General features: G+C 42.9%; 1 protein-coding gene across 1 annotated transcript in view; it reads right to left on the bottom strand.

Annotated features, from left to right (window-relative positions):
* AMN (amnion associated transmembrane protein) overlaps nucleotides 1-27,962 on the bottom strand; it is a 106,184-nt gene that overhangs the window by 39,766 nt on the left and 38,456 nt on the right. The window contains exons 4-5 of the mRNA XM_061613277.1: nucleotides 8,197-8,284; nucleotides 2,068-2,303 (exon numbers count right to left, since the gene is read on the bottom strand). Of these exons, the coding sequence (XP_061469261.1) occupies nucleotides 2,068-2,303; nucleotides 8,197-8,284 (324 nt within the window). The remainder of the gene's footprint in view (nucleotides 1-2,067; nucleotides 2,304-8,196; nucleotides 8,285-27,962) is intronic.

Below are 27,962 nucleotides of genomic sequence, written 5' to 3'. Positions count from 1 at the left end.
TTAATTAGTATGAAGTCTACCTGGTGCCTTTATTTATTTATTTATCTATAAATAGATTTGTATACCATATTTCTATTTTATAAACAGATTTGTATAAATAGATTTGTATACTGGTATTTCATTTAAAAACATCAAAGCAGTTTACGACGTTAAAAAAAAGTATGGTAAATCCCATTAAAAATACAAATAAAAAACAAAGGTCAGCTATTGCAAGGAGACATCTTAACTAACTCATTCACATCTTTTCAGCGCCAGGTAAAGACTTACCTTAGGCATCTGATAGACCAGCCTTTCCCAACCAGTGTGCCTCCAGATGTTGCTGGACCACAACTCCCATCTCTCCTGACCATTGGCAATGCTGGCTGAGGCTGATGGGAGTTGTGGTCCAACAACATCTGGAGGCACACTGGTTAAAAAAGGCTGTGATAGACTGAGAAGATGTTGTCTGTTATTAGTATGCTGCAAAGCTTCCTGCGGCTGCATTGGGGGTGTTGTTGTTTTATGGTTTTATAACTTGATATATTTGAGTTTGTTTTTAATAATGTTTTAAGTTTCTTGGAGACTTTTGGGAAACAAGGGACTAATAAATCTAAATAATAATAACAATAATACTAACTACCACCAGGGTTCTTATGTATGAAAGCCATGTGCTCTGCTACTAATCTATACTGGTTCATATTTTTAATATATTGTCATTTGGGCCTTGTAAAAAATAATAAGTTCTATTGATAATGTTATTATGCCATTTAATTTTTTATTAATTATTAATTTTATTAATAATGTTATATAACACCTTGTTAAATTTTATTTTATGGCTATATAGTTGTTTCTCTCCTACAGTGCAACTGCTCCATAAAGACAGTATAACATGAATAAACATGAATAAAAAAAAATTCTCTATGGCGGGCCTTCCCATAATCGAACAAATTATTTCCACAAGTACATTAATGTAGACGTTAAGGATGATGAGCAATTTGGCCACTGATACTTGATTTAGCATTTTCAATATAAACAGGTATTGTGACCAGTGGTGGCTGATGGCCACTGGGCCTGGTAAGGCAGAAAGCAAGGAGCCCAACGGTTGGTGGAGCCAGAGCCAAGGACAGGGAGAGCCAACTAATTCTAGTTTTGTCCCCATCTGCCTCCCTGCTGAATTCTGCAACGGCAACACTGAGACTAAGACAGTCAGTGCCACCCTCTGGAATGGTTGTAAATAGGAAAGCAGACAAGTGGAGGAGACTGGCTGAGGGCAGTTGGAAATTGGTGGGGCAGCACCCCATTCGCCCTAATGGGTCAGCCTCCACTGACTGGGATGGGACCCAGGATTCACCTAAGCCTGATCAACCACCACCTTGCCCTTGTGAATCATGAGTCTCCTAGGCCCATAACAACGCTGTTAGCTCTGCAATACCCTCCAGGTCCTTTAGAAACCCAGGGACTGAATATTCCTGTGTGGTCCCCCTTTCTTTTTCATTGCACCTTGTTTCAATATTATTATTTTTTCTCAGTCAAAGCTGGTGGCCCTTCGGTAGGAAGGTGAAGAATGGCTTCAGTGGGTCTTGGGAAATATATATTGACGAGCGACTTTCAGAGTTGGATTGGCTCAGAAAATAAAGCAATCGATTTTAGAGGTTAGGAAGTAGGTCAGCTTCCCCTCCTCCCTGCCCTGGACTGGCCTGAAACAGTTTGTACCTGAAGTGAAGCACAAGATGGCGCCTCCTCCATTATCCCATTCCACATACAGAAGCCAGCTGGACTGACAGCTGGATTTTCCTTCAATTCTTAAGACAGGACAGCATCCTCCACCATAACTGAGGGCAGCCAGCTAGTTTAGCAGGTGTAGGGTGGGCTACCTTAGTGGGTTCAGGGGAAATGGTGGAAGCAGGGCTTTCTCCTCCAGTGCTCAACCCTGCTGACTTACTCTGCCTATTGGTAGGGCTGACCCTCTCCCCTCCCCCCGTGAATCTGGAGGAAGTTGCCCATCTCCAGTTGTGAGAACTTTTGAGAACTCCCAAGTGGAAAATGGTGAAGCAGCATCCGTTTCATCTCACAAACGTCCCATTTTACCTGCCCCATTATTGAAATGCTTCTGAGCCGTATCGTCTGCTCAGGCAACTCAATGTTCACTCGGAAAGATGTTTTGGGCTGAAAGATCACGTCGTCATACTGGCACGGAACGCGCTCTTCATCTATGGAGAAGATGTACTTGCCCTCATCCAGGTTTTCCAATGAGGTTGCAGCATGCCACAGTGTGGGATCATGCCACTGGGAATTCTCTGCACTAGAAAATGTGACTTGTGAAGCTAATGAGAGGGAGAGAGAGAGAGAGAGAGAGAGAGAGCAGCATGTGAAGTTAAATTTTGTTTCACTGATATTTTTTATTTTATTTATTTATTTATTTAATTACACTTTTAAACCGCCCTATAGCAACGAGCTCTCAGGGCGGTGTACAACAAGATAAAACCACATTTAAAAACGAACAAGTGTGGATTACAGCATACAATAAAACATATTTAAAAACAAAACTAGAATACAAATTAAAATAAAAATACAATTACAGTTAAATTTAAAATAAAATTAAATTTAAACTTAAATTCATTCTTTTATTCATTCATAATTCTTGACAGTATTAATGCTGAGATTTTTCTTTTTTTAAAAAAAAAAGGTCAGCAGGTACATGAGGTAAATTCCCCAATCTGTATGGCCAGCCTCTGCATATGAATGACTTTTGTTCTTCCTAACGAAGAATAAATGAAAGCAAGGGCCCTAGGAATAATCCAGGCCATACTCTCATGGTAAATTGCAGAGCAGGGCCTCTAATACCAAAGCTTATAGGTCCCTTGAAATTCTGATTATCTAAGCTTTTATTACAACAACAACAACAACAACAATAATAGAATTCATATCCCACCCTTCCTCGCGAAGGAGCCCAGGGTGGCAAATATAAACAAAACAATTCAACAACAAAAAGAAAATATAGCACATTTCTACCTCACAGCATTCCAAAAATTCCAGTATCCTTCCCCACCCCCTCCATTGAAGTCTGCTTCCAGATCTGTTTGTGTTGCTTAGGTCTACATGATATGGAGCTAAAATCTTGGAACGTGTTGTGTTAGTATCTGCCTAGATCAGGATGAGGAACCTGTGGCCCTCCTATGTGGTTGGACTCCAATTCTCATCAGCCTCAGCCATCACAGCCAATGGTCAGGGATGATGGGAACTGTAGTCTAGCAACTCCAGAAAGGTCACAGGTTCTCCAGCCTTGGCCTAGATCTATACTGCATCTCAGGATGCCAATAGGTTTTTTTTGGGGGGGGGGTCATTTGATCTCACAGAGCAGAGACAGGGAACTTGGTGCCCTCCAGATGATGCTGGAATATAACTCCCATTGTCCCTGAGCATTGGCCATGCTGGCTGAGGCTCGTGGAAATTAGAGTCCAGCAACAGCCAGAGGGCCACAGATTCCCCCACCCTTAAGGTAGAGTTTGTGTTTCATCCTTATTCTTTCCAGATGAATCTGAAGCTTGGTCAGACAACATTTTTCTTTTTGTGGTGCCACATAACGTAAGACCACAACATCTAATCATGATGACAAAAGCCATTTGTTTATATGTATTTAAGAGCCCAGATCTAGAGCGACATACGTTACTCCCTTTTGTTTGTTTTAAATACCCCCCCCATCCTCTGACCATGCCAGGGACACTTCAGTAACAGATTATATTCCTTTTCACATGTTATGAACAGCGAACATGCTGGGGATGGGGCGGGCAGACTTGTACCTGCCAAATCCACCCCTGACCAACAAGCATTGAACAAGCCTTGTGGAAGCTATACCTGCAGCAGTCCTGTTGTCTGGCTTGCTGCCATTGCCCTAGTGGAAACACACACACACATACATGCTTGCACACAGGCCCGCACACACACACCCAAGGTCCTACAAGCAGAGCTCCTGCAATTAGGAAACACAATGGTCTCCCTCTTTTGGTTTTGCAATTTTCTTCACCCATTTGGGTTTGTCTCTTCCTGCTCTTTTGGTCCTGTGGCTCAAAAGGTGAGCTATTTTTGCAAGACTCTTGGAGTATTGTGTATGGTTATCGGCACCACACTTTAATCCCTGCACTGAGCAGGAGGTTGGACTTGATGGCCTTATAGGCCACTTCCAACCCTACTGTTCTATGATTATGTGATTCTAAGAAGGGCACTGGCAAACCGGAGCATGCCCAGAGGCCACTAACCAGGATGGTGAGGGGTGTGAAACCAAGTCACGGTATCCTTTTAAATCGCCTAGAGGGATTAGGAATAGGGGGCACTGTTTTACAGTGGTTCCGCTCCTATCTCTCAGACAGGCACCAACGGGTGGCATTGGGGGATGAGGTTTCAGACCCTTGGCCTCTTAATTGTGGAGTGCCACAGGGTTCTATCCTCTCCCCCATGCTATTTAACATCTATGTAAAGCCGCTGGGGACCATCATCAGGAGTTTTGGGCTGCAGTGTCACCAATATGCGGATGACACTCAGCTCTATCTCTCATTTAAGTTCTCACCAGAGTTGGCTGTGAATACCATGTCGAAGTGCCTGGAGTCTGTAAGTGGATGGATGGGAGAGAATAGGCTGAAGCTAAAACCCGACAAGACCGAGGTGTTGCTCGTGGGAGACAAAAGAAGGTTGGGAATTACAGACCTGGTACTTAATGGGGTGAGTTTACCCCTGAAGGACCAGGTCCGCAGCCTCGGGGTCATTCTTGACTCCCAGCTGTCCATGGAGGCTCAGGTTTTGGCAGTGAGCCGGGCAGCGTGGTATCAATTACATCTGATACAGAGACTGCGACCTTACCTTCCTGTTCATCTGCTCCCATGAGTGATACATGCCCTGGTCTCCTCCCGCTTAGACTACTGTAATGCGCTGTACAAGGGGTTACCCTTGAAAACGGTCCGGAAGTTACAGCTGGTACAGAATGCGGCGGTGCGCTTGATCAAGCATAGCCGTCGCTGTGATCATATCACTCCAGTGTTAATAGATCTTCACTGGCTACCAGTTGCCTACCGGGCCCAATTCAAGGTGTTGGTGTTGACCTTTAAAACCCTATACGGTTTCAGCCCAGTTTATCTGAAGGAGCACCTCCAGAATCACCAATTATGCCGCCTGACGAGATCAGCCTCACAAGACCTTCTCTCAGTTCCACCGGTTAAAACAGCCAGACTGGTGAGGACCAGAGAGAGGGCATTTTCGATTTCTGGCCCCCACCCTCTGGAATTCCCTTCCTTTTGATCTGCGACATGCTCCCTCCTTGATAAGTTTTCGCCGAGCCTTAAAGACCTGGCTGTTCAGGCAGGCCTATAGGATTGGGGTGGATTAGTTTTATGCTGTATTTAAATTGAAGGTTGTTTTTTAGGTTAATTATGTTGTTGTTTGATATGTATATTATGTTTTATATTATTGTACGTCGCCTAGAGTGTCCGTTTACTCGGACAGATAGGCGACTCAAAAATAAAATTTTATTATTATTATTATTATTATTACATAGGAATCTGCCTCATACTGAGCTAGACCGTTGGTCCATCTAGTTCAGTATTGCCTTTCCTGACTGGCAGCAGCTTTCCAGGTTTCAGGCAGGGGTCATTCCCAGCCCTACTTAGAGATGCCGGGGATTGAACCTGGGACCTTCTGCATGTGAGGCAATGCTGTAACCACTGAGGTATGGCCCTTCCCAGACTAAGAGGACTGATCAGTGGTGGCTGGTGGCTCCATGTCAGTGAAGCAGTGGAATCTGCTCTGGGTTTTTGTCTGAACTTTCAAGGAAAGTTCAGACTAAAACCTGGAGCGGATTCCACTCTCCCACTGACATGGAGCCACCAGCAGTCACTGGTTTTGGTTGAAAGAGTAGGGTATGCTTTGCCTGGAGAAATGAAGATTCAGGGGAGACATGATAGCATGGTAGTTCCTCCACTGAACAGGATTAAAGCCAGTGGGTGGAAATGGCATGGAAGCAGATTTCAGTCAAACATTAGGAGAAGCTTCCTACAGTTCAGAAATGTTGATTGTGGAACAGACTGTCTTGGGAGGTGTTGTCCTCTCCTTTTACTGGAGATATTTAAGTAGAAGCTGGGCACCCATCTGTCAGGGATGCTGTAGTTCCATCCTGTATTGTAGATTCTGCACTGAGCAGGGGGTTGGACTAGATGACCTTCACAAACCCTTTATGATTTATGATTTTATAACTATCTGTGCAAAGGCATTATGATTTTATAACTATCTGTGTGAAGGTGGAGAAGTCAATCCAGAAGCTGCCTCCTCCCACCACCCATTAAACCTTCCTTCTTGCCTCCTCCACTGTGAGAACCTACCCAATGGGAGCTCCAGTCCATTCCTGGCTGGCCCCTAAAGCATCTCAGCCTTGATTCCCTTCCTGCCACATTTACCAGGAAACAAGGTATATTTAATGACACCTTTTATATGGGTGATGGTGTACAGCTGATTACTGGGGATACGTACACAGCATACATTTAAAACACATGACTTGCCCCGAAGAATCCTGAAAACTGTTGCTTGCTAAGGGTGCTGGGAATGGTAACTCTGTGAGGGGTAAAGCACAGTTTTCTGGATTGTTTGGGGCAAGTCATGTGCTTTAAATAGTGTGTGTACGCAGCTTGGGTTGGAGTGATTTAGAATTTTTTGAAAGGAAAAGCTCCACATAGTAGGTATCTGATTTATTATCCCAGGCATATTACAAGAATGCTACAAAGAACTTATACAAGTTGCTGGAGAGGATCTTCTACAAGCATAAGGTGTGAGTAAGCCTGGGGAAAGCCATGGATAACAATAAACATAACAAACTTTATTAGCAATATATTAGCCATTGCTTGGCACCCCCCTCCCAGCCACAGCTAAGTGCAATTATAAACATGCCATCCACGAACTATATCCCATAGTTCCTCTGCTGGGGAATTAAATATGAGAATAAACAATACACAAGGGCAGCTCTACACAGTGTATTACTGAAATTCATATTTAATTCATTAACAACTTTCTTTCTGTTTAATATTAACAAAGCTGTCACCTAATTGCACATAACCCAGCATGCTGATAACAGCCAAAGACAACAAGGGCCTTGATACACAATTTAAGTCTGACTTCTGGTCACCTTAGATTGCATGGAACCATAGAATATTTTTCTACCTACAGATAAAGTATCAACATTCCTCTCCATACAACAGAGCTCCGCACATGTATGAGCTTCCTATGCACCATGGTGCTTCATTCACATACCACAAGGAGGTGCAGGCAGATGGGCTTCCCAGTTCACTTCACTAGCAGGCTGCTCCTCATGCACATCCCATTCCATGCACAGAGAGGTATCCACTCTGCTGATGCTCTCTACAAGCACTGATGTTCCAGTATCCACAAAAAACTAACTGCATCCAACATTGTGTTAGGTCGTGCTTAAGCCTATTGAAACCAATATGCTTAAGGCTGCATGCCTGGAGCCGGCCCTGTCTGTAAGTGTGCATCATTCTATATGCATGATCCAAGTGCGCAAGAATCATGGGCATGCATATGCCGTTAACATGAATTATTTTGGGATCCCACTCAATTGCATAGGCTCAGGTAGCTACGTCTTATTAAAAACATTTGAAGTATGCCAATTGAAAACTACCCTCCTACTTGCTTGGCTCCCACAACGCAAGAAAGCCCACGTGATCCATGCAGCCACATAGGTTCCAAGACTTGGCTCCAGATGGAATTCAGCTCTGGGTGATGCGTTCCTTTAGTTATAGGCCTTGAACCTAGACAATGTGGATCTCAGTTTCACTGTGCTTGTACTAGACGCAATGGAAGTGCAAACAATGAGGACGGTTCCACTGGGAATATCTCCTTTGTAAGCCTCGCTGAAATGAATGCAATTTTGGCAAGAGCAAAACACAACTCCTTTCAATGAAGCTCCACAAGAGACAGCTCTGGAGGAACGTATGCATCCAATGCTTAGCATTTCCTCCTTCCCCTCCCACAGTCTCTCCTCTCCTCCCACCCCCAATTATGAAAAGGAAAGCTCTGACTGCAATTTCAAAACTTTGGGGGGCTCCAGGGAAAAGTTAATTATGACTGGGAGAATGACTCATGTGAGCAGCGGCATAATGGAGGCATATTCTCTGTGTGCTTAATTTGCATTACTAATGAACAGTAGGTTGAGCACAATACCTGTCTCACATCCTGGATCATAACTGCCATCGGAAGCTGCAAACCCAGCACCAGAGGCCATAATGAATTCTCCATTCAGTGGGATGTACTAAGCAGCAAAATAAAAACAAACAAAATAAAAGCAAGATAAAAACAAACACAAGGAAGAAATGTTGCAAGGCATCTTGGGACAAGCCAGTAACATTAACAATATTCTTACACAGTTACTCTCCCTAAACCCTTCCCATACACAACGAGCTTTCATAACATAGGGCTGTAGCCAGCATTCTCTGTCAACTAGTGGAAGGCTGTTGTGCTAGCGGATGGGTGAATTTTATTGTGGCGCAGCAGAGGAATCCAACACAACAGTTGTGCTAGCAGAAACTCGCTGTGCAAGAGGTTGCACAATCTATTGTGCAACAGAGTTCACAGCAACCTGTTCATTCTCTTATTTATTTATTTATTTATTTATTTATTATTTGATTTATATCCCGCCTTTCCTCCCAGTAGGAGCCCAGGGTGGCAAACAAAAACACTAAAAACACTTTAAAACATAATAAAAACAGACCTTAAAATACATTACAATTACAGACCTTAAAATACATACAATACAGCTCTTGTGCAACAATGTTCTGCTAGTGCAAAAATATTTTGACAATGAAACATTAGCTACATTGGATGCAACCTATAGATTCTTAGCGCTACATTGGATGCAACCTATAGATTCATTCACTATTACCATCTGGCAAGGCATGAAGTCCAGTGGAGTCCCATGCCGACCCAGATGAGCTGACGTTTGCACAAACAGGATGGTGATTTTTACTACAAAATCAATACCTGAAAGATTCTCTTACTTTTCAGGGTGAAGGGCTGTAGCTCAGTGGTAGAGCATCTGCCTTGTATGCAGAAGATCCCAAGTTCATTCCTCGGCATCTCCAGATAGGTCTGAGAAAAAACTCCTCTCTAAAACCCTGGAGAGCCACTGCCAGTCAGCGTGAACAGTACCAAGCTAGACAGACCCAATGGTCTGACTCAGTATAAGGCAGCTTCCTATGTTCCCTTACATGCCCACTTAAACACTGCGCTCTGCAGGTGGGGGCCTCCTGCAGATACCATCTCATCAGGAGGTCCATTCCACACCCATTGGAAGCGGACCTTTAGTGCAGTGGCACCTGCCCTTTGGAATTCCCTCCCCTTAAATAATAGACTGGCAGCATCTCTGTTATCTTTTTGGCTGAAGACTTTCCCCATTCAATAAGCCTTTTAAGTAGAGACCTTATCCCAATCTGCATCTGTATTGTATTGCTGTTGTTTCAAAGATGTTGTTAAAGGGTTTTTAAAGGTTTTAAAAAACATTTTAAAGATGTTAAAATGTTTTTTTAATGTTTTATCACTTGTTATTTGCCATCCTGGGCTCCTTCTGGGAGGAAGGGCAGGATATAAAGTAAATAAATAAATAAATACTATCTGGGTGTCACAGATACTGAATGTCATCCTTGGGCTCATATGTTGCTTCCTTTCCTGGTGTGCTGCTGAGATTCTCTCTCTTCTAGTAGGGAGTTCATGGTAGGTTGCTATTACATCTGAAGCGGCAGACGATAGATTGCGCTGCAAACCAGCTCAGTGGTAGAGCACCTCCAGTGCATGCGGAAAGTCCCAGGTTCAATCCCCAGCACCTCCAGATAAAAGAATAAGGTCACAGGTGACAGGAAAGACCTTTGTCTAAGACCAGGGGTGTAGTCGTCCAGGGTCACGGGGAGTCATACACCCCTTATTTTTTTGGAAGCAGAGTCCCAGCCAAGTCGCTATGTATGAGCCAGTCATCATGAAAGAGGAGCATGTTGGCCACTGAGAAGAATCCTTGTCCTTTTCTACTGACTGGAGCCAATCAGAGTGAAAGGAGATGAGTCAGCCACTAAGAAAACTCTTCTCAGTAGCTAACACAGCCTCCTGTCCTTTCATGCTGATTAGCTCTTAGGGATGTCTGTTGTAGTGACATGTGGACTTGGAGATGACACAGAGAGCAGGAAGAGAAGGGAAAGTGAAAAGGGGGTGTAACTGTGAGGGGACGTTGCTGTGACTATCATGAAGAATTTACCATGGCACTATTGCCTAAGACTCTACACAGCCACCGCCTGTCAGGACAGACAATACTGGGCTAGATGGAGAAATTCCCTAGTGTAAGGCAACTTCTAATCAGAATTTGAGAAATTGAGCCCCAGGATTGTTCAAGTAGTCCCAAACTATGGTTTATTTTATCAATTTATTTTTATTTTATTAAATTTATATCCTGCCTTTCCTCCCAGAAGGAGTCTAGGATGGCAAACAAAAACACTAAAAACATTCTAGAACATCTTAAAAACAACACTTTACAACATATTAAAACAAAACATATTTAAAAGTGAACTTTTAAAACAAACTTTAAAAGCTTTAAAAACATCTTAAAAAGCAATTCCAACACAGACACAGACTGGGATAAGGTCTCTACTTAAAAGGCTTGTTGAAAGAGGAAGGTCTTCAGTAGGCTTGTTGGTGTGATGTCTAAATCAAGCCAGTATTTCTCCAAATGTCAGAACCGGTGTTACCCACAACTGCACTGTAAATTTTCAAAATCCAGATTAAGGCAAGACTTTTATTAGGTCAACCAAAATGTCATAAAATAGCGTGTCAGCTTTCAAGCTCACCAGGCTAGCCAGTAAAAGCTTGCACACTATTTGTGATATTTTCATTGACCTAATACAGCTCTTGCCCTAATATGGATTTTAGATTTTTTTTTCTTATGAGGAACACTGCTACTTTTACTGTAAAGTTTGAAATAGTTTCTATCAGCCTTTCCCAACTTCATGCCCTCTGGATGTTACTAGACTACAACTGCCATCATGCCTGACCATTGGCCATGCTGGCTGGGGCTGATGGGAGTTGGAGTCCAAAACATCTGAAAGCTGAAAGCTGATTTATAAATTTATCACATTCACTCTCCTCTGAGAAGCTCAGGGCAGCATACATTTGGGGAGAGGAGGGAACCTATTTCGTCTCACATAGCAACCCTATGTGTCAGCAGGGTAATCCAAGTGTAGGGATGGAACAGGTTGTCCAGTTAAGAGCGAGAACCACCAGTTGGATATGAGGGTGCAATCAATTCTTGTTTTATTAAAGTAATGGATACATCAAAGGCTGTGCGCCTCATAGAAATCCCTATGCTAACTCACTACAATCCCTAACTGCACTCTAAACATGCTCTGCAACTTGTGAGGAAAGTTGACTCAGCACCCACTTCCAGGCACGGTAGCCTCAAATAGGAGAGGTCTTGGGGCGTAACCTCTCACTCCATCGCACACACGCCTCCTTCTGCCCTGTCCGCTTCTCCCGACATCGTGAGCGCAGTGAGGGGGGGCGAGCCTCCGAGGGCTCATCGGAAAGCACAGGTTCCTGATCGGCAGGCGGGAGAGCGGGGGGCGGGGAAGCATTGGACATTTCTAAGATAATGCTTGGAGAAGGAGGAGTGTATGCTCTCTCAGAAGCATCCCCAAACAGTCCAGTGGGAGTGCTGAAGAGCCGAGTGCTGTCCCATTGAGAGGCAGGACCAGCCATGGGAACTGGCGGGGTGGCAACTCGCTCTCTTCCCCAAGGTCGGGGTTAGACTCAACAATAGCTGGATCGTCCATGCTCCCTAACGGCTGAGGCTTCTGAAACTCATGCCTTCCCCCTTCTTCCTCGGGAAGGAGTCTGGGTCCGTCACCCCTGGGCTCAACACAGGTCTATCAATTTTGGTTCTCTCAGTTTCTCATTTTTTCAATCTTAAATTCAGTTCTCCACATTTCTACAGCAATTTGCCATTTTTTTAAAAAAATCCTCATGAAAATTCTTCAGCATTTTAATGTGAATTTCTCCTAATAAAAAACATGTTTTTTGTATGCAGTTTTGGCTAACCTATGCATATTTTAAGCTATTTAATGTAATGCATTGTGGTACATTATTTTCACTAATATATTCATTTTATGAACATTTTCCCCTAATAGGTGCATTTTTGTAAACACTGCTTGGCTGGACAACTGCACTACAAAATTCGGGTAAGTGCAATTTTGAAGGTTCTCACGCTGTTTCAGAAAGTGTGAATTTGATAGATTTGCTTTTAAATGCACACTGAATCAAATTCCTCCCCCATCCCTATCTGAGAGAGAGTGGTTAACCCACAGTCCCCAGAGGATTAAAACCCAAGTCTTCCCACATTCAGATCTAACCCTCTATCCAAGACACCACATACGAAAATGCTGTTTGGAAAAGGGAAGAATGAAATGTTCTTAAGGCAGCGCTGGTTCTATTAAATGTTGTCTGCTCTGCAGTCATTTTAATTTGGCTCCTCTGAGCCAAAAAACGCTCTCCGCTTAGCTCCGCCTGCAGTCGTGCCGGAGCTGTCCTGCTCTGCTGTCACGGACTGCATCATCAGAGCATGCTGTTCTGCAATGTTGGAAGCACTTGGGAGTGCTGCAAAGAGCTCGTTTGCAATCAAGCCTGTGTGACGATGCTGATTGGACCCCGAGTTGTTTCTCCTGCCATAAAGCAAGGCTGAGAGTCTTTTAGCTAGCCTGGCACTGATTAAGGTGCCTCTGGGAGGAATACAGGACTCTTAATATAGAAGCTTCCTGCGAGGTTCTTTACCCTATACCACATTGCTGGGATTGCAATTGGAAAAGAAGAAGAAATGTAGACTCCACTGTCACCCAGTTTATCACTTTCCATCTATTGTGAGCTGCCTTTGCCTCTATGTGTCCTTCCCAGCAGCTGCCTGCAGGTGGCAGCAGCTTGTCAGAGCTATCCACACTGTCTAGCTAGCATAAGGTGCAATTTCCCTTTCCAGTTGGAGATGAAGAGGGAAGGAAGCAGGGAATCTAAGGACAAGAGGTTTGGCGGTGTCTCCTGGTTACCAAATCAGGGGAAAAACAACCACCGTACACCTTTTCATACACATTTCCTATCATGAATCCTTAGATGATGCCTCACAGCCAAGAAATTATACTGAGGATAATAATATATCCATATTTATTTATTTATTTATTTATTTAAAATATTTCTATCCCGCCCTTCTGCCCTACAATAGGGCACTCAGGGCTGCTACAATAAAATTGGACACATATATGATATAATACACAATAAAAACACAAAACATTACAGTAAATTAAAATGCATAGAATACAATTAAAATACATAAAATGCATGTACACATACACACACATACAAACATACATACGTGTATATATGTGAATACACATATGGGGGAGTGAGAATAAAAGAACTTAAAAGATAAAAATAAAAGATTAAAAACTTAAAACAGTGTCAGGCTGACCCGTCAGTCCCAACCAAAGGCTCTCCAGAACAAAATAGTTTTTACAAGTTTCCGGAAAACCATCAGGGAGGGAGCAAAGCGGGCTTCTTGGGGGAGGGAATTCCAAAGTGTGAGAGCCACAATTGAAAAGGTTCTCTCCCGTGTGCCTGTCAGTCTAACTTCTTTCATTCCAGGCACACAGAGGAGACCAGAGGCAGATGAACTTAAATCCAGGCTAGGAACATATGGACGTAAGCGGTCCCTTAAGTACACTGGTCCAAGGCCATTCAGGGCTTTAAAGGTCAAAACCAGCACTTTGAATTGGGCCTGGAAACAAACTGGGAGCTAGTGGAGTCGATAAAGCACAGGGGTAATATGTTCCTTGCGCCGTGCTCCATTTAACATTCTGGCTGCTGTATTTTGGACCAACTGTAATTTCCGAATCATTTTCAAAGGCAGCCCCACATAGAGTGCGTTACAGTAATCAAGCCTCGATGTCACCAATGTGTGTGTCACTGTGGTCAAGTCAGCTGCTTCCAGGAACATAGATATTCCTCCTTGCAATATCCAGGCTTGTTCATGCATTGCAGGTGCTTTCATTAGTCACACCTTGGGCAGCTCCTTGAAAGTTTGGACTAAAACCTGGAGAGGATTCTACTGCCTCTCTCACACGGGGCCACCGGGCACCACTGACATTTGTGTGCCTGTCTCATACACCCAGTAAAAATGAACCAAAGTTAAACGTACTTGATTGGCAATGTTTATCCAGAATACAGTACTTGGGCTCCCATCCAATACTGTACACACGTTTGCTTTCCAGCAATAGTTGGTTACTGCTTCATCACATTACAGCAAGTGAGGGAGCCAGGCTCAGTACCAGCATTGGCCTAGATCACTGAGAGAATGTTGGAACACGTAACAGTTAAGCATGTGAGTGTCTCAGGTTGATTCTGTTGTTCCTGCAACACAATAGTGTTGGTGGTATAGAGGAGCAGGAAGCCAACAGAGAATCATAGAATAGTAGAGTTGGAAGGGGCCTATAAGGCCATCAAGTCCAACCCCCTTCGCAATGCAGGAATCCAAATCAAAGCATTCCCAACAGATGGCTATCCAGCAGCCCTTTTGAATGCCTCCAGTGTCGGAGAGCCCACCACCTCTCTAGGTAATTGGTTCCATTGTCGTATGGCTCTAACAGTTAGGAAGTTTTTCCTGATGTCCAGTCAAATTCTGGCTTCCTGCAACTTGAGCCCATTACTCAGTGTCCTGCACTCTGGGACGATTGAGAAGAGATCCCGGCCCTCCTCTATGTGACAACCTTTCATGTACTTGAAGAGTGCTATCATATCTCCCCTCAGTCGTCTCTTCTCCAGGCTAAACATGCCCCGTTTGTTCAGTCTCTCCTCATAGGGCTTTGTTTCCAGTCCCCTGATCATCCTTGTTGCCCTCCTCTGAACCTGGAAGGAATATCTCATCATGGAACACCTATTTGTTGCAAAAGACTCTGGGAGTTCTTCTAGGGTTCACACAGTTCAAGCAGGGCGTTTGTCATGCCTATTGAGGTTCACCATTGCCCCATATATACTGGGTTTGCTTTAAAATGTGAACCAAACCAAATTTCTCCCCCATTCCCTATAACGGGTAGAGCTCCTGATGCTACATCTAGCAGCATACAAGGAATTTCTTTTGGCAATTGTTTAGTATTTCTTTGGTATTAACTGTAGACACCTGTGGTTTCTAATGAATTTTCTGTGTTTGGTGTAGATGACACAAGATCTGGGCTCTACTTCACAATGGCTGGAGTCTTCCATCTTTTCTCAGGGTCCAATTTAACCAGAATTGGGTCTGCTGGGTTAAGTCAGAGTCTTCTGTCTTTCTGGCTGCTTCTTTCCTCATATATTCTCTTTCAAGGCTGGAACAATTGCCCTAAGCTGCCTATTGATCAGGAGTTGTGCCAAGTGGTTACAACCTACAGCTACTAGTGGTCTGGACCTGTAGCTCATGAGTGCAACGTAAGATTCTTCCTGTTTTGAGATTATCTTGGCTATCTGCACAGTATGTTCTGCCTTACCATTCCCTTGTGAGTAATGTGGGCCCTAGAAGCAATGTGGTTCAGACTTCCTGTCTGGACTATTGTAATGCACTGGATATGGGACTGCCCTTGGAGATGGTCTGGAAGTTGTAGCTAGTGCAGAATGTGGCTGCTAGGCTGGTTAAGTGGGGCAGCCCAATGGGACCATGTGTCACAAGTCCTGAAAACGCTGCACTGACTGCCAATGAGCTACTGGCCCCAATTCAAGGTGTTAGTACGAGCATATAAAGCCCTAAATGGCTTGGAACCCAAGTATCTAAAATAGTGCCTTCCCCATTATCAACCATCTTGGACCCTGCAATTGGCAGGTGTGGCCTTGGTGGCACTGCCACTGACTGCTACCCAGTTGGCGCTGACCTGTGATAAGGCCTTTTCAGTGATGCTGTCAGATTTGTGAACAATTACTAGCTTAAAAGAATTTGGTCCACACAGATACGAGGTAATTCAGGGTTCCATTCTGTCTCCCATGCTCTTTAACATTTATATGAAACCACTGGGAGAAGTTATCCGGAGATTTGGAGTGCAATGTCATCAATATGCTGATGACACTCAACTCTATCTCTCCCTTCCATCTGATGGCAAGGTGCGACTGCTCATCCTAAACCGGTGCCTGGAGGCTGTGAAGGCTGGATGGGGGCGGACAAACTGAAACTTAATCCAGACAAGACGGAAGTGTTGCTGGCCAAGGAAAAAACTGCCCCAGGGATAGGGTTGCAACCTATTCTGGATGGGGTTGCACTCCCCTTGAAAGAGCAGGTCCGCAGTCTGGGAGTTCTTCTGGATCCTGCCCTGCTGCTGGAATATCAGGTGGCTGCGGTAGCCAGGGGTGCTTTCGGCCATCTCAAAATGGTCTACCAGCTGCGTCCGTTCCTGGAAGCAGCTGACTTGGCCACGGTGACACATGCATTGGTGACATCGAGGCTTGATTACTGTAACGCACTCTATGTGGGGTTGCCTTGGAGATCACCCCCCTGACCCTGAACAGTGATCAATACGTGCAGGTGCTGAGATTATGGGGGCGCCTAGTAGGACATCTTATTATTATTAATGTTTATTTTCCGCTGAGCGTAGCCAAGTCAGTGGGTTCCCTCAGCATCTGGAATGCTCTCTCAGACACCCTGTCACAAATTGAGCATCAATTCCCCGATGCAAGGTTACTCTTATGTGGGGATTTTAATGCTAGAATAGGAAACTCCGAGCCAGTCACGGGTATGTTCTCGAATCATGACGATAGTTTTTATTCCCCCCCTAAGGGATAGAGTCTCTCAAGATCAGTTATCTAATAAACAAGGCCTTAGACTGCTAGAAGTTTTGATGCTGCATCACTTGGAATGTCTGCATGGTTCCTTGCTTGACATGTCCAAAGGTGCTTTTACATACCTAACTAGCACGGGAGCGAGTGTAATAGATCATATATTTGTGACTAACAACCTACTTACGGAAGTATCAAAATTTGATGTAATTAACAGGGTAGAAAGTGACCACTTCCCCCTGCTAATGAAAATGAGGTTATTACACCCTCCCCCCTTTTCTCCACAAGTTAATTTGGAAGGCATACAAATCTCTGAGCGGAGAGTTCGATGGTCTACGACCTTGTGGTCTACTGCATCGGAATTTCTGTATAGTAATCTCCCGGTCTCTATTAGACAAGCAATATTAACATCTGAAACAGATGTTTTGAAGCCATATCAATCAATCGTGTCCATATTGAGACCCATATTGACATCGAATAAACAATTACCGGCATTGGGGCCATCAAATTCCAGGTGGTTTGACCACGAATGTAAAATAGCAAAACGCCATCTAACTAATTATGCCCGCCGTGCAACGAGATGCCCGGAAAATTTTCAGCGTCTACATCTAGTCCATTTGCGTGCTTTATATAAGGCATTATTAAAAAGAAAAAAAGACGCATATGCTAGATCCCAATGGCAATTATTAGATCAGGCCATGGGCAAAAAAGACGAACGTGGGTTTTGGGAATTGGTGGCCAAAGGGATGCGCACATCAAGTCCCCTAAACTCTTGGCAGATCCCTGCTGAAGTTTGGCATGCACACTTCAGCAAGCTCTATTCACCTCCCACTGGAGCTCCTGAGGTTCTCTACCAACCGGACTACCCCCTCCCAGTCTGGCCCCCAGTCTTGGTCTCGCAAATAAAATCACTCATGTCTACCTTGAGATCGGGCAAAGCCCCTGGAGAGGATATGCTCCCTCCTGAACTTTTTTAAAATTTTCCGGATTGGTGGGCGCCCATCCTTGCTAAATTGTTTACACAAGTAAATAAGACCGGTATTTTCCCGGAAGGATGGAAGCAAAGTATTGTCATCCCCATCTATAAGAAAGGGGAAAAACACGATCCTAACAACTATCGTCCCATCAGCCTTCTTGACACAGGGGTCAAATTGTACTCTAAATACCTGCTAACTAAAGTTCAAGAGTGGGAAACCACTAACCAGGTTATCTCCCCGGAACAAGCTGGTTTCCGTAAAGGCCAGAGCACTATGGACCACTGCCTGACTCTTTATGACATTGCAAGGAAAAGTATCCACGGCCCCACGAAACATCTTTATGCTGCTTTCATGGATCTGGCGGCGGCTTTTGACTCTATAGATAGAGCAAGGCTGTGGGCCAAGTTAGCCAAAACCAATATAGATAAGCGGCTTCTCTTTCTTATCAGAGAACTATATTCTGACAACACTGCAAGAGTTAGGGTGGGGCCCACTGGCTCACTTACAGATCCCACAGCCATCAGTAAGGGAGTAAAGCAGGGCTGTCTATTGGCCCCTTTTCTTTTCAATTTCTATCTTAACGAAATAACTTCCGAACTGGCGGGCCCTGAATACTTCCCCCCTGCCTTTGGAAATAGGAAAGTGTCAATACTTTTGTATGCTGACAACATGATTCTATTATCCATTACGCGAATTGGTTTGAGGAGATTACTTAAGAAATGCAGTATATACTGCGCAAAAGAAAACCTCATGATTAACTATTCTAAAGCCAAAGTCATGGTCTTTGGTAAGAGGCCCAGGAATTTCCCTTGGTCCATAGACGGCCACCCAATTGAGCAATGCCGCACTTTTAAGTACCTGGATATCTATTTCCAGGACAATCTTTCCTGGAAAACACATGTAAATTATATTAAACTCTCAGCGCTAAGATCTTGTGGGGCTATTTTGAGTTTTTCTAGAACAGCTGGAGGCAATCTGGCCCTCCCTGCCTTAAAAATTTACATAAATAAAGTTCTTTCCCAGATTTTATATGGGGCACCAGTATGGGGTCGGGAAAGCTCCAATATGCCCAGTCTAGAGGCAATTCAAAATAGTTTCATGAGAAAACTTTTGCGCCTTCCCCGGGGAACTCCGGCGGCCTTTCTTCGAGCAGAGCTTGGTCTCCCTCAACTCAGTGCTCGTGTCCACTACGCCCTGTTTAATTTTTGGGAATCTATAAAGAACACTCCTACTAAACTATGCCATGATATGGCTGCAAGGGATACTGGCTGGAGTGCCAGAATATCAAGCTTATATCACCTTTACCACATAACATCCTCAAACGCAATTGTATCGAACCGAGGAAAATTAAAGGAAGCAATCTTTCAACACAGCAACTGAATCGATCGATTGGCTATCAACAACTCCAAATTCTCAAGGTGGTTTGGTGTAATAAAAATGGATCATCAGAGAGCAAATTATTTGGCCTATTATATTCCACCTAACCTTAGGTATGCATTCACTGCCCTAAGATTCCAAACAATGGTGTCTGCGGTCTTATCAGGCCAATATAGCCAGATTCCCTGGGATCAACGTGTGTGTATTTGTGGTGCAGACGTGATTGAAGATCTATCTCACTATATGCTAGAGTGCCCTCTATACTCTCACCCCAGAGCCAAATTTCTTGATACCTTGCTGGTACGGTCGAGCTCACCGCAAGATAATATCATTTATCTTTTATCAGACCAGGACTACTCTGTTACACACAGGGTGGCCCTCTTTGCCCTTGCAGCACAAAAGTTACGGGCGAAGTTTGTGTCAGAAGTACTAAACAAATCTTAGGGGGATTACGGTTATTAATCCGTGTACTACATCCACTGTATATGGCTAAGGGACATATGGTTCCTGTTTTAAAGTTGTTTTAATGCTGTGCTAATGCAGACTGTTTCTGTTTTTTAAAATTGTAATTGCTAAGGCCTACGGCTAGGCAATAAAGTTTGACTGACTGGCCTTTGAAAACGGTTCGGAAATAGCAGTTGGTTCAAAATGAAGCAGCCAGAATGTTAACTGGAGCATGGCGTAGGGAGCATATCACCCCTGTGCTTTATTGACTCCACTAGCTCCCAATTTGTTTCCAGGCCCAATTCAAAGTGCTGGTTTTGACCTTTAAAGCCCTGAATGGCCTTGGACCAGTGTACTTAAGGGACTGCTTACGTCCATATGTTCCTAGCCTAGATTTAAGTTCATCTACCTCTTGTCCCCTCTGCGTGCCTGGAATGAAAGAAGTTAGATTGTCAGGCACACGGGAGAGAGCCTTTTCAATTGTGGCTCCCAGACTTTGGAATTCCCTGCCCCAAGAAGCCCGCTTTGTTCCCTCCCTGATGGTCTTCCGGAAACTTGTAAAAACTATTTTGTTCTGGAGAGCCTTTGGTTGGGACTGACGGGTCAGCCTGACACTGTTTTAAGTTTTTAATCTTTTATTTTTATCTTTTAAGTTTTTATTCTCACTCCCCCATATGTGTATGCACATATATACACGTATGTATGTTTGTATGTGTGTGTATGTGTACATGCATTTTATGTATTTTAATTGTATTCTATGCATTTTAATTTACTGTAATGTTTTGTGTTTTTATTGTGTATTTTATTATATATGTGTGCGATTTTATTGTAGCCGCCCTGAGTGCCCTGGTGTAGGGTAGAAGGGCAGGACAGAAATATTTTAAATAAATAAATAAAATATTGGCTCAAGTGGTCCATCTTCCTAGCACAGTGTCCTTCTGCAACAGGTGTGGTGATTCCAGTTCTGTGGTGATACTTTGTAAAGACTTGGACTGACCCCCAAATTCACTTTGGTGAAGGCTGAAAGCTAAGATCTGACTTCCTGGTTCTATTAATTCCTTGAGAGTTTTCTCATGGTCCTCACCTGGTGATCCAAATACTAGAATTCAATTAACAAAAACCCTTTCAGTCTAACATGTTGTTTTAAGCAGCGGTCAGTGGGGCAGTGGAATCTACTCCAGGTTTTAGTCTGAACTTCCAAGAAGCTTCCAAAGTACTTCACATTCATAACATTCAGCACCTTAGACAGCTCCTTGGAAGCACAGATGAAAACCCAGAGTGGATTCCACTGCTCCGCTGACATGAAACCACCAGCTGCCACTGGTTTTAAGAGATTTAAGGTTTCCATGTTTACTCAAGCTCCAAAATATCAGGAAATGCTATTGAAGCAATACAAATGTGAAATCACACCCTTAACAGGCACGTTATTTAGGCAATGTAGATATGGTGTGGTATCATTCCCTGTGACTAGTTCCAAGCTAGATAGCTGTCAGTGGTAGAGTGGTGGACCCAAGTCCCACATTTGTCTGTTCACTGGAAGAGACACATGGGGGCCTATGCCACTGAAGCTACCATTCCACATTGTAAATATCTAACCGGCCAACCTTCCACATGGAACAATATAGTTGCAAGAGTACCTTGAAGGTCATCTAGTCCAACTGCCTGCCACTGATACAGCAATCTTTTGAAACAGAATCTGTCCTTAGCTAGAGGGTTTGCTGGAATCTACTGGATGAATCCAGTTAAGAGAAGACAGCTGCACTCTTTTTAGATCTACATCGATCCTGATTTTTTAACTTTTCATTTCCATAGGCACCATAAGGTGCACATTCATTCATTCATTCATTCATTATTCTGTATAGTTTCCTCTCTTATACCTGCTTCTTCCATTCTTTTGAACTCAGATCTTAATTTGTGGAGTAAGGGACCAGGAGGGAAATGGTATCTTCTGGATTCCTTCTACAATGAGGGGTTGCTACAGGCCTACGATGCAATGGTGACAATAAAGGGCAGCAGCAGAACGTTCAGCAGTGCCAGGAAAGAGCCACATTTTAAATTTCCCACAATGCCTCCAATGTAGCATGGAATCCAAGCCGTGCCTGCAAATGGACTTCAAAGACAAAGTTCTCACATGCTGTAATAATGACATCAGTTGATTGACAGGTGGCTGGCTCCTCCCACTTGTCAAAGATGGCCCACGGAGTGGGGGGGGGAGAGATAAAAATTTGGCCTGCCAGTCAGATCCACTTCCCCACCCTTTCTCTAAGATGTTGTAGGAAATGTTAGTTTAAAAGAAAGCACTTCTTCCCAAACAGCATAATTAAACTATGGAATTTGCTCCCACAAAGGCAGTGATGGCCACAACCTGGATGGGTTTAGAAGAGGATTAGACAAATACACGGAGGATAAGGCTATCAACAGCTACTACCCATGATGGCTATGTTCTGTCTCCATAGTGGGCGAGAGTGCGCTTTCAAATACCAGTTGCAGAACCGCAACTTCAACCTTATCCCATTTATCTAAGCCATTTTTCATACCCTCATGCTGACTGACTAGAATCACCACAGCAATACATTTTACTCTTTCCTCCTGAGAAGTCTTAAGATACACTGAGCTGTCAGCATCCCTTCTGTTGGCTGTCCATAGCTGTGACTGTGGCAACGCTCATAAATCTCTGTGCAGGACACTGTGACACTGACCCAGCATTTCGGGAAGAATCTGCCTTCCTGTGATTTATAGCAGGAGCTTCAGGGACCAGAGGATAGGAGGGACCTTCTTGGATTTCGTTATAGCATCAGAAGTTGGCTCATCCCACCAGCTCCCTCACAGCAACAGGAAGCCTCTTCTTCCAGAGATTGCTCTGTTAATTTTCTTGGGGAAAGAATGGCAGGCAAGCAAAGCAGTTGTAAAGGGCCTCCGGGACTGTCAGTCAAAGGGGAGGACACACAGTTTGTTGCATTCAGAGGATTGGCAGGTGCCCTCTGACCTCCCTAGAAATCCGCACCATGACATCTCCACAAATCATGCACAATCCAGCCAGTTAAGCACCTTGAAGTCCCATGGTTTCCATGGAGCAAGGGTCCCCAAACTGATCCATGGACAAACCTCATTCAGGTGAACTGTGGCATGCCCCTATTAAATAGCTGTGTAGATTTTTAATTGTATTTTTACTGCTTCTTTTATTTCTTATATTGTATCTTATTGTAGTACAATTTGAATTCTATGGAATGAAATTGTAATTCAATAAAATGCAATATAAGAAATAAAAAAGCAATAAACATACAATTAAAAATCACACTGCATCAGCTCATCACAATTGCTACAGCAAGCAGAAAAATCATCACGTGGTCTGTCAAGACTGTCAGCAATTTTCAAGTGGTCCATGGGAGGAAAAAGGTTTGGGAACCCACCACCCTAGAAGAAAGTGTCTCCTTTGTTTTAATGTGTCCTTGTTTTGCTTTAAGCATATGCTTAACTTGTACAATTATAGAATGGTTTTATTGCTTTTTGTTTACAGAGGGTGGTACGCGACACTAGTCCTGTTCTATGTAGACCCAGTGATGTTAATGGACGTGACTAACTTAGGTCCATTCATTTCAGTGGGCTTACAGTCAGTAGGACTTATTGGAATACAACCCAGAATCCAGAATCCTTTGTATTTTATCTTGTTTTCACTCTTCTGGTACACCACTTCAGTAGGTTTTGGCTGTGAAGTGGCTGATAACATCTGCAAATAAATAAATAGATAAATGAAATTTTCCCCTTGAGTTTTAAAGTGTTTAACCCTCATGGGATCATGCCCTTTGGGAACTATTGTATTATATATCCATATGTATATGTTCTGGATTCTGGGTGGTATTTCACTAAGTCCTACTCAGTGTAGACTCACTGAAATGAATGAACCTAAGTTAGTCATGCCCATTAGCTTTAGTGGGTCTACTCTGAATATAAGACTATGTGTTCCCCATCTTGAGTTAACTAGAACTTATACTGTAAAAATAGAAATGGGTAGTCAGAAAATAAGCTCTATTCCCACTATAAGCTTCTGCAGATGCATCCCCTATTTTAAAATCATGAATTACAGTCTTGGAAGAACACTAATGAATATTATTAATTGGAGTTAATTGCAACACAGTAGATATGAATAGATGTAATTGTGATGTATAAATATATTTGATGTGTTTGCTTTAAACATATATATAGTTTTATTGCATACTCTGAATGTTCTAGCCTGGATGAATGTGTTATTTTTAGAGACTTTCATATTTTTAAGAATGATAGTCTCAGTGGTTGCTTCTCACTGACTTCCACACTAAATGCAGTGGCCTTCTGCCATTAAATGATGTTGCCCTTATAACAGAGCATGAAACCTAGTATGGGTAGCAGCTGGGAAATTGCCTCCTCACTAAATGGAATTAATCTCAGTGTAGGAATCCAACAAGAAAGGCCAGTCTTTGTTAGCGGTAAGTAAGGATGTGGGAGAAATTTGAATCAGTTCACATTTAAAGGTGAACCTACCTAATTCACAGTTTCCGAAAAGATATGTGAACTGAAAAAGAGACACCCTCTGAATTCCCATTTCTCGAAATTTTGCAATTCAGTTCTCCAACCAAATAATGTGTGCAAAAACACTTATACTAGGAAAAAGGTTGCATATATGCATATATTTAGGGAAAATAACATACCAAAATGCATTGTATTAGGGGAAATAGCATGCAAAAATTATGTATATTAGGCAAAATTCTGTACAAAATTCTGTACATTAGGAGAAATACACTGTAAAAGGCAGACAAATTTTCATGAGGTTTTTTTTAAAAAATTACAATCTAATGCAGAAACGTGCAAAATGAACTCAAGACTGGAAAAATGGAAAACACAGACGAACCAAAATTGTCAGATTCGACCTCCCTAGCAGTAAATAGGGTATCACTTTATGTTAATTCTAGGTCAAACCGATCTGATCAGCACCTCCTAGGTTGGAACATAATGGGCAAATTGTAATCTAATTATCCTTTAGAGGGTAAAGGGTACCGCCAGACTGTCATTGTTTTGTGGAAGGGATTCAAGCACATACTGGAAAGGTAGGTTTGCTCAATTAAAATGGATTAAAGCGCACTGGCACCCAAATGCAACAAATCCTTTTTAAAACAAAAAACAAAACAAAAAGACTTTTGCAGTTAGGAAAGTGATGGGGAAATATACTGAAAAGTGTGGGATGAACAAATTACTAACAGGAAGACATGTAAACATCCCGCAAGACAATGAGGATGAATACACGTTGTCATATAACCATCCCGTAAAACAGGATGAATGCTAAATAAACAGGTCGCCTGGAGGAGCCCCAAATTTTGCAATATAGCTCTTGCATCAAGAAATGTACCAAAATTCATATTTTAGCTTAAAATACACTTAGAAATATGCATTTACACTATGGATGGGTGAGGAATTTGATTGTTTGCATTTCAAGCCGAATCTGTCAAATTCACGCTTTCCAAAACAATACAACTAAAACACAGCCATCCATCGAAATTTGCACTTATTTGAATTTTGCAATGCTGTTTGCCAAACGTTTACAAAAATGCATTATGTTAGCGAAACTTGTACATAAAATTTTATTTATTTATTTATTTATCTATTATTTGATTTCTATCCTTCCTCCCAGCAGGAGCCCAGGGTGGCACAAAATGAACATATTAGTGAATATAACAGATAAAAATGCATATGATGAGAAGTTGTTTGCAAAAATGTGTACATTAGTTAAAAGTGCCTAGTATTATTTTTTTAAAGGAGAAATTCACAGTAAAATTTTTGAGGATTTTCATGAGGATTTTTTTTTTAAATCGCAAATTGCTGCAGAAATGTGGAAAACCGAATTTAAGATTGGAAAAATGAGAAAGTGAGAAAACCAAACTTGACATATTTTCATCTCTAACTTACACATATATTTTGTGCTAAAATATTAATTTAAATAATTTTAAACTATGTATTTAAATACAGTAGGGCCCCGCTAATACAGCGGGTTAGGGACCAGGCCCCCGCCGTAAAGCGGAAATCACCATAAAGCTGGGCCCCATGGACTATAATGGGCCGCGTCGTGGGAAAATGACGTCAAAATGGCGCGCAACAGAAAAAACCCGCTGTATTAGCGGAACAAGCGCTGTAAGAGCGGGGCCTTTCCCTAATTGAAAACCGCCGCATAAACGAAGCACCGTAAAGCGGAATGCCGTAAAGCGGGGCCCTACTGTACAAATTTTTATTTAAAAAATCATAGACTAATGTGGAAATAGAACAAAGTCTTGTGAATCAGCACATGCAAAATTGACACTGACCAGCAATACAGCAACCCATCCACTCCCAGCTGTGAGTGTCAGATTCATTGTCATTGCAAAAACTCAGACCATGAATTTTTTCCTCCGTAGTTCCCCATGGGCACCAAAGGGTTGATCCATACAACTGTTTGTAAGATAGAAGAATTATCACATTTGTAATTGCAGCTCATTTGGCACAATGCCTAGTTAGTGTTTCTTGTGCACTGAGTATCACACAGTAGCTTATCTCACTTCTTGAGGAGCTTTCACAGTGTCTTATGAAAACTGGTCAGAAAATCTAGCATCCACTTCATAAAAAGAAACCTAATGCACAGTTATAAGATGGGGGATACTTGGCTCAGTAATACTATGTACAAGAAGGATCTTGGAATTGTTGTTGATCACAAGCTGAATATGAGCCAACAATGTGATGTGGCAATAAAAAAGGCAAATGCTATACTGAATACCAGTATAGTTTCCAAATTGTGTGAGGTACTGGTTCCTCTCTATCAGCACTGGGTAGGCCTCATCTTAAGTACTGCATCCAGTTCTGGACATGCACTTTCAGAAGGATGTAGACAAACTGGAACAGGTTCAGAGGAGGTCAACAACCATGATCAAGAGACTGGAAACAGAGCCCTATGAGGAGAGACTGAAAGAGCTGGGCATGTTTAGCCTGGAGAAGAGAAGACTGAGGGGAGATATGATAGCACTCTTCATGTACTTGAGAGGTTGCCAAACAGGGGAGGGCCAGGATTCTTGATTGTCCCAGAGTGCAGGACACGGAATAATGGTCTCAAGTTACAGGGAGTCAGATTTCAGCTGAACATCAGGAAAAAATTCCTAACTGTTAGAGCGGTACGACAATGGAACCAATTATCTAGGGAGGTGGTGGGCTCTCCAACACTGGAGGCATACAAGGGGCAGCTGGACAGGAACCTGTTGGGTATGCTTTAAGTTGGGTTCCTGCATTTGAGCAGAGGGTTGGACTCAATGGCCTTATAGGCCCCTTCCAACTCTACGATTCTATGTTTCTAAATACATGCTCATGGGAATCAGTTCTCAAGGACAGGAGAAAGCAAGGTTTGATCAGCCCTCATTCTAGGTGACAGCCACTTGCTTTGGATGGCTTTGAAAGGGTATTTGGAAGAGAATAGGTCTGTATTAGCTATGAGAGCTAACATAACTGAATATCAGGAGCAGGAGAGGACTATTGTGCTCATTCCCTGCTTATGGGCTTCCTGGAGGCATCTGATTGGCTACTGTGAGAAATATTATTATTATTATTATTATTATTATTATTATTATTACTACTACTACTACTACTACTACTACTACTACTACTACATCCTGGAGGCATCTGGCTACTGTGAGAATTTATTATTATTATTATTATTATTATTATTATTATTATTATTATTATTATTATTATTATTATTATTACATTCCTGAAGGATGGCAAGATAACATACATGGTTCTCCCCTCTCCCCATTTTGTTCTCACAACAACCCTGATGTAGCCTAGGCTAAGAAAAGCGATTGGCCTAAGGTCACCCAGTGAGCTTTATGGCTGATTGGGGATTTGAACCCTGGTCTCCCAGGTCCTGGTCCAGTGCTTTAACGGCTACACTTCACTGGCTGCACTAAATAGAATGGTGGACTAAAAAGATTCTGGACAAAGCAGAAAGTCTAAGTTCAGCATGCAATATAATAGACATGACATGAAAGGAAAAGGGAATGGGGAGGAAAGAGGAAAGTAAGCACGGGAGCAGCAGCTCCTTCATTGGCTGATGGATGGAGCCAGGTTAGTCTTACCTTTGCCATGATATTCTTTCTGGGAGATAGGAAGTTCAGGCTCCTAGTGGCCCTTGGTGCCCTGGCCAGAGTGTTTTTCCCATTGACTTTGCAGCCCTAAGGCATGATTGCTAGCTAGCCAACATGGAGCCATGATTTCCTGTTGGTTTGCTTATCATGGTTTGTTACAGAGTAAAGGGGAGGGTCACGGTGGCCCAGGCAT

This window comes from Rhineura floridana, chromosome 2 (assembly GCF_030035675.1).
Source record: "Rhineura floridana isolate rRhiFlo1 chromosome 2, rRhiFlo1.hap2, whole genome shotgun sequence".
In the NCBI taxonomy this organism is placed as follows: domain Eukaryota; kingdom Metazoa; phylum Chordata; class Lepidosauria; order Squamata; family Rhineuridae; genus Rhineura; species Rhineura floridana.
The sequence above is the reverse complement of the archived record's forward strand: the minus strand, read 5'-3'. Positions and strand labels throughout refer to the sequence as shown.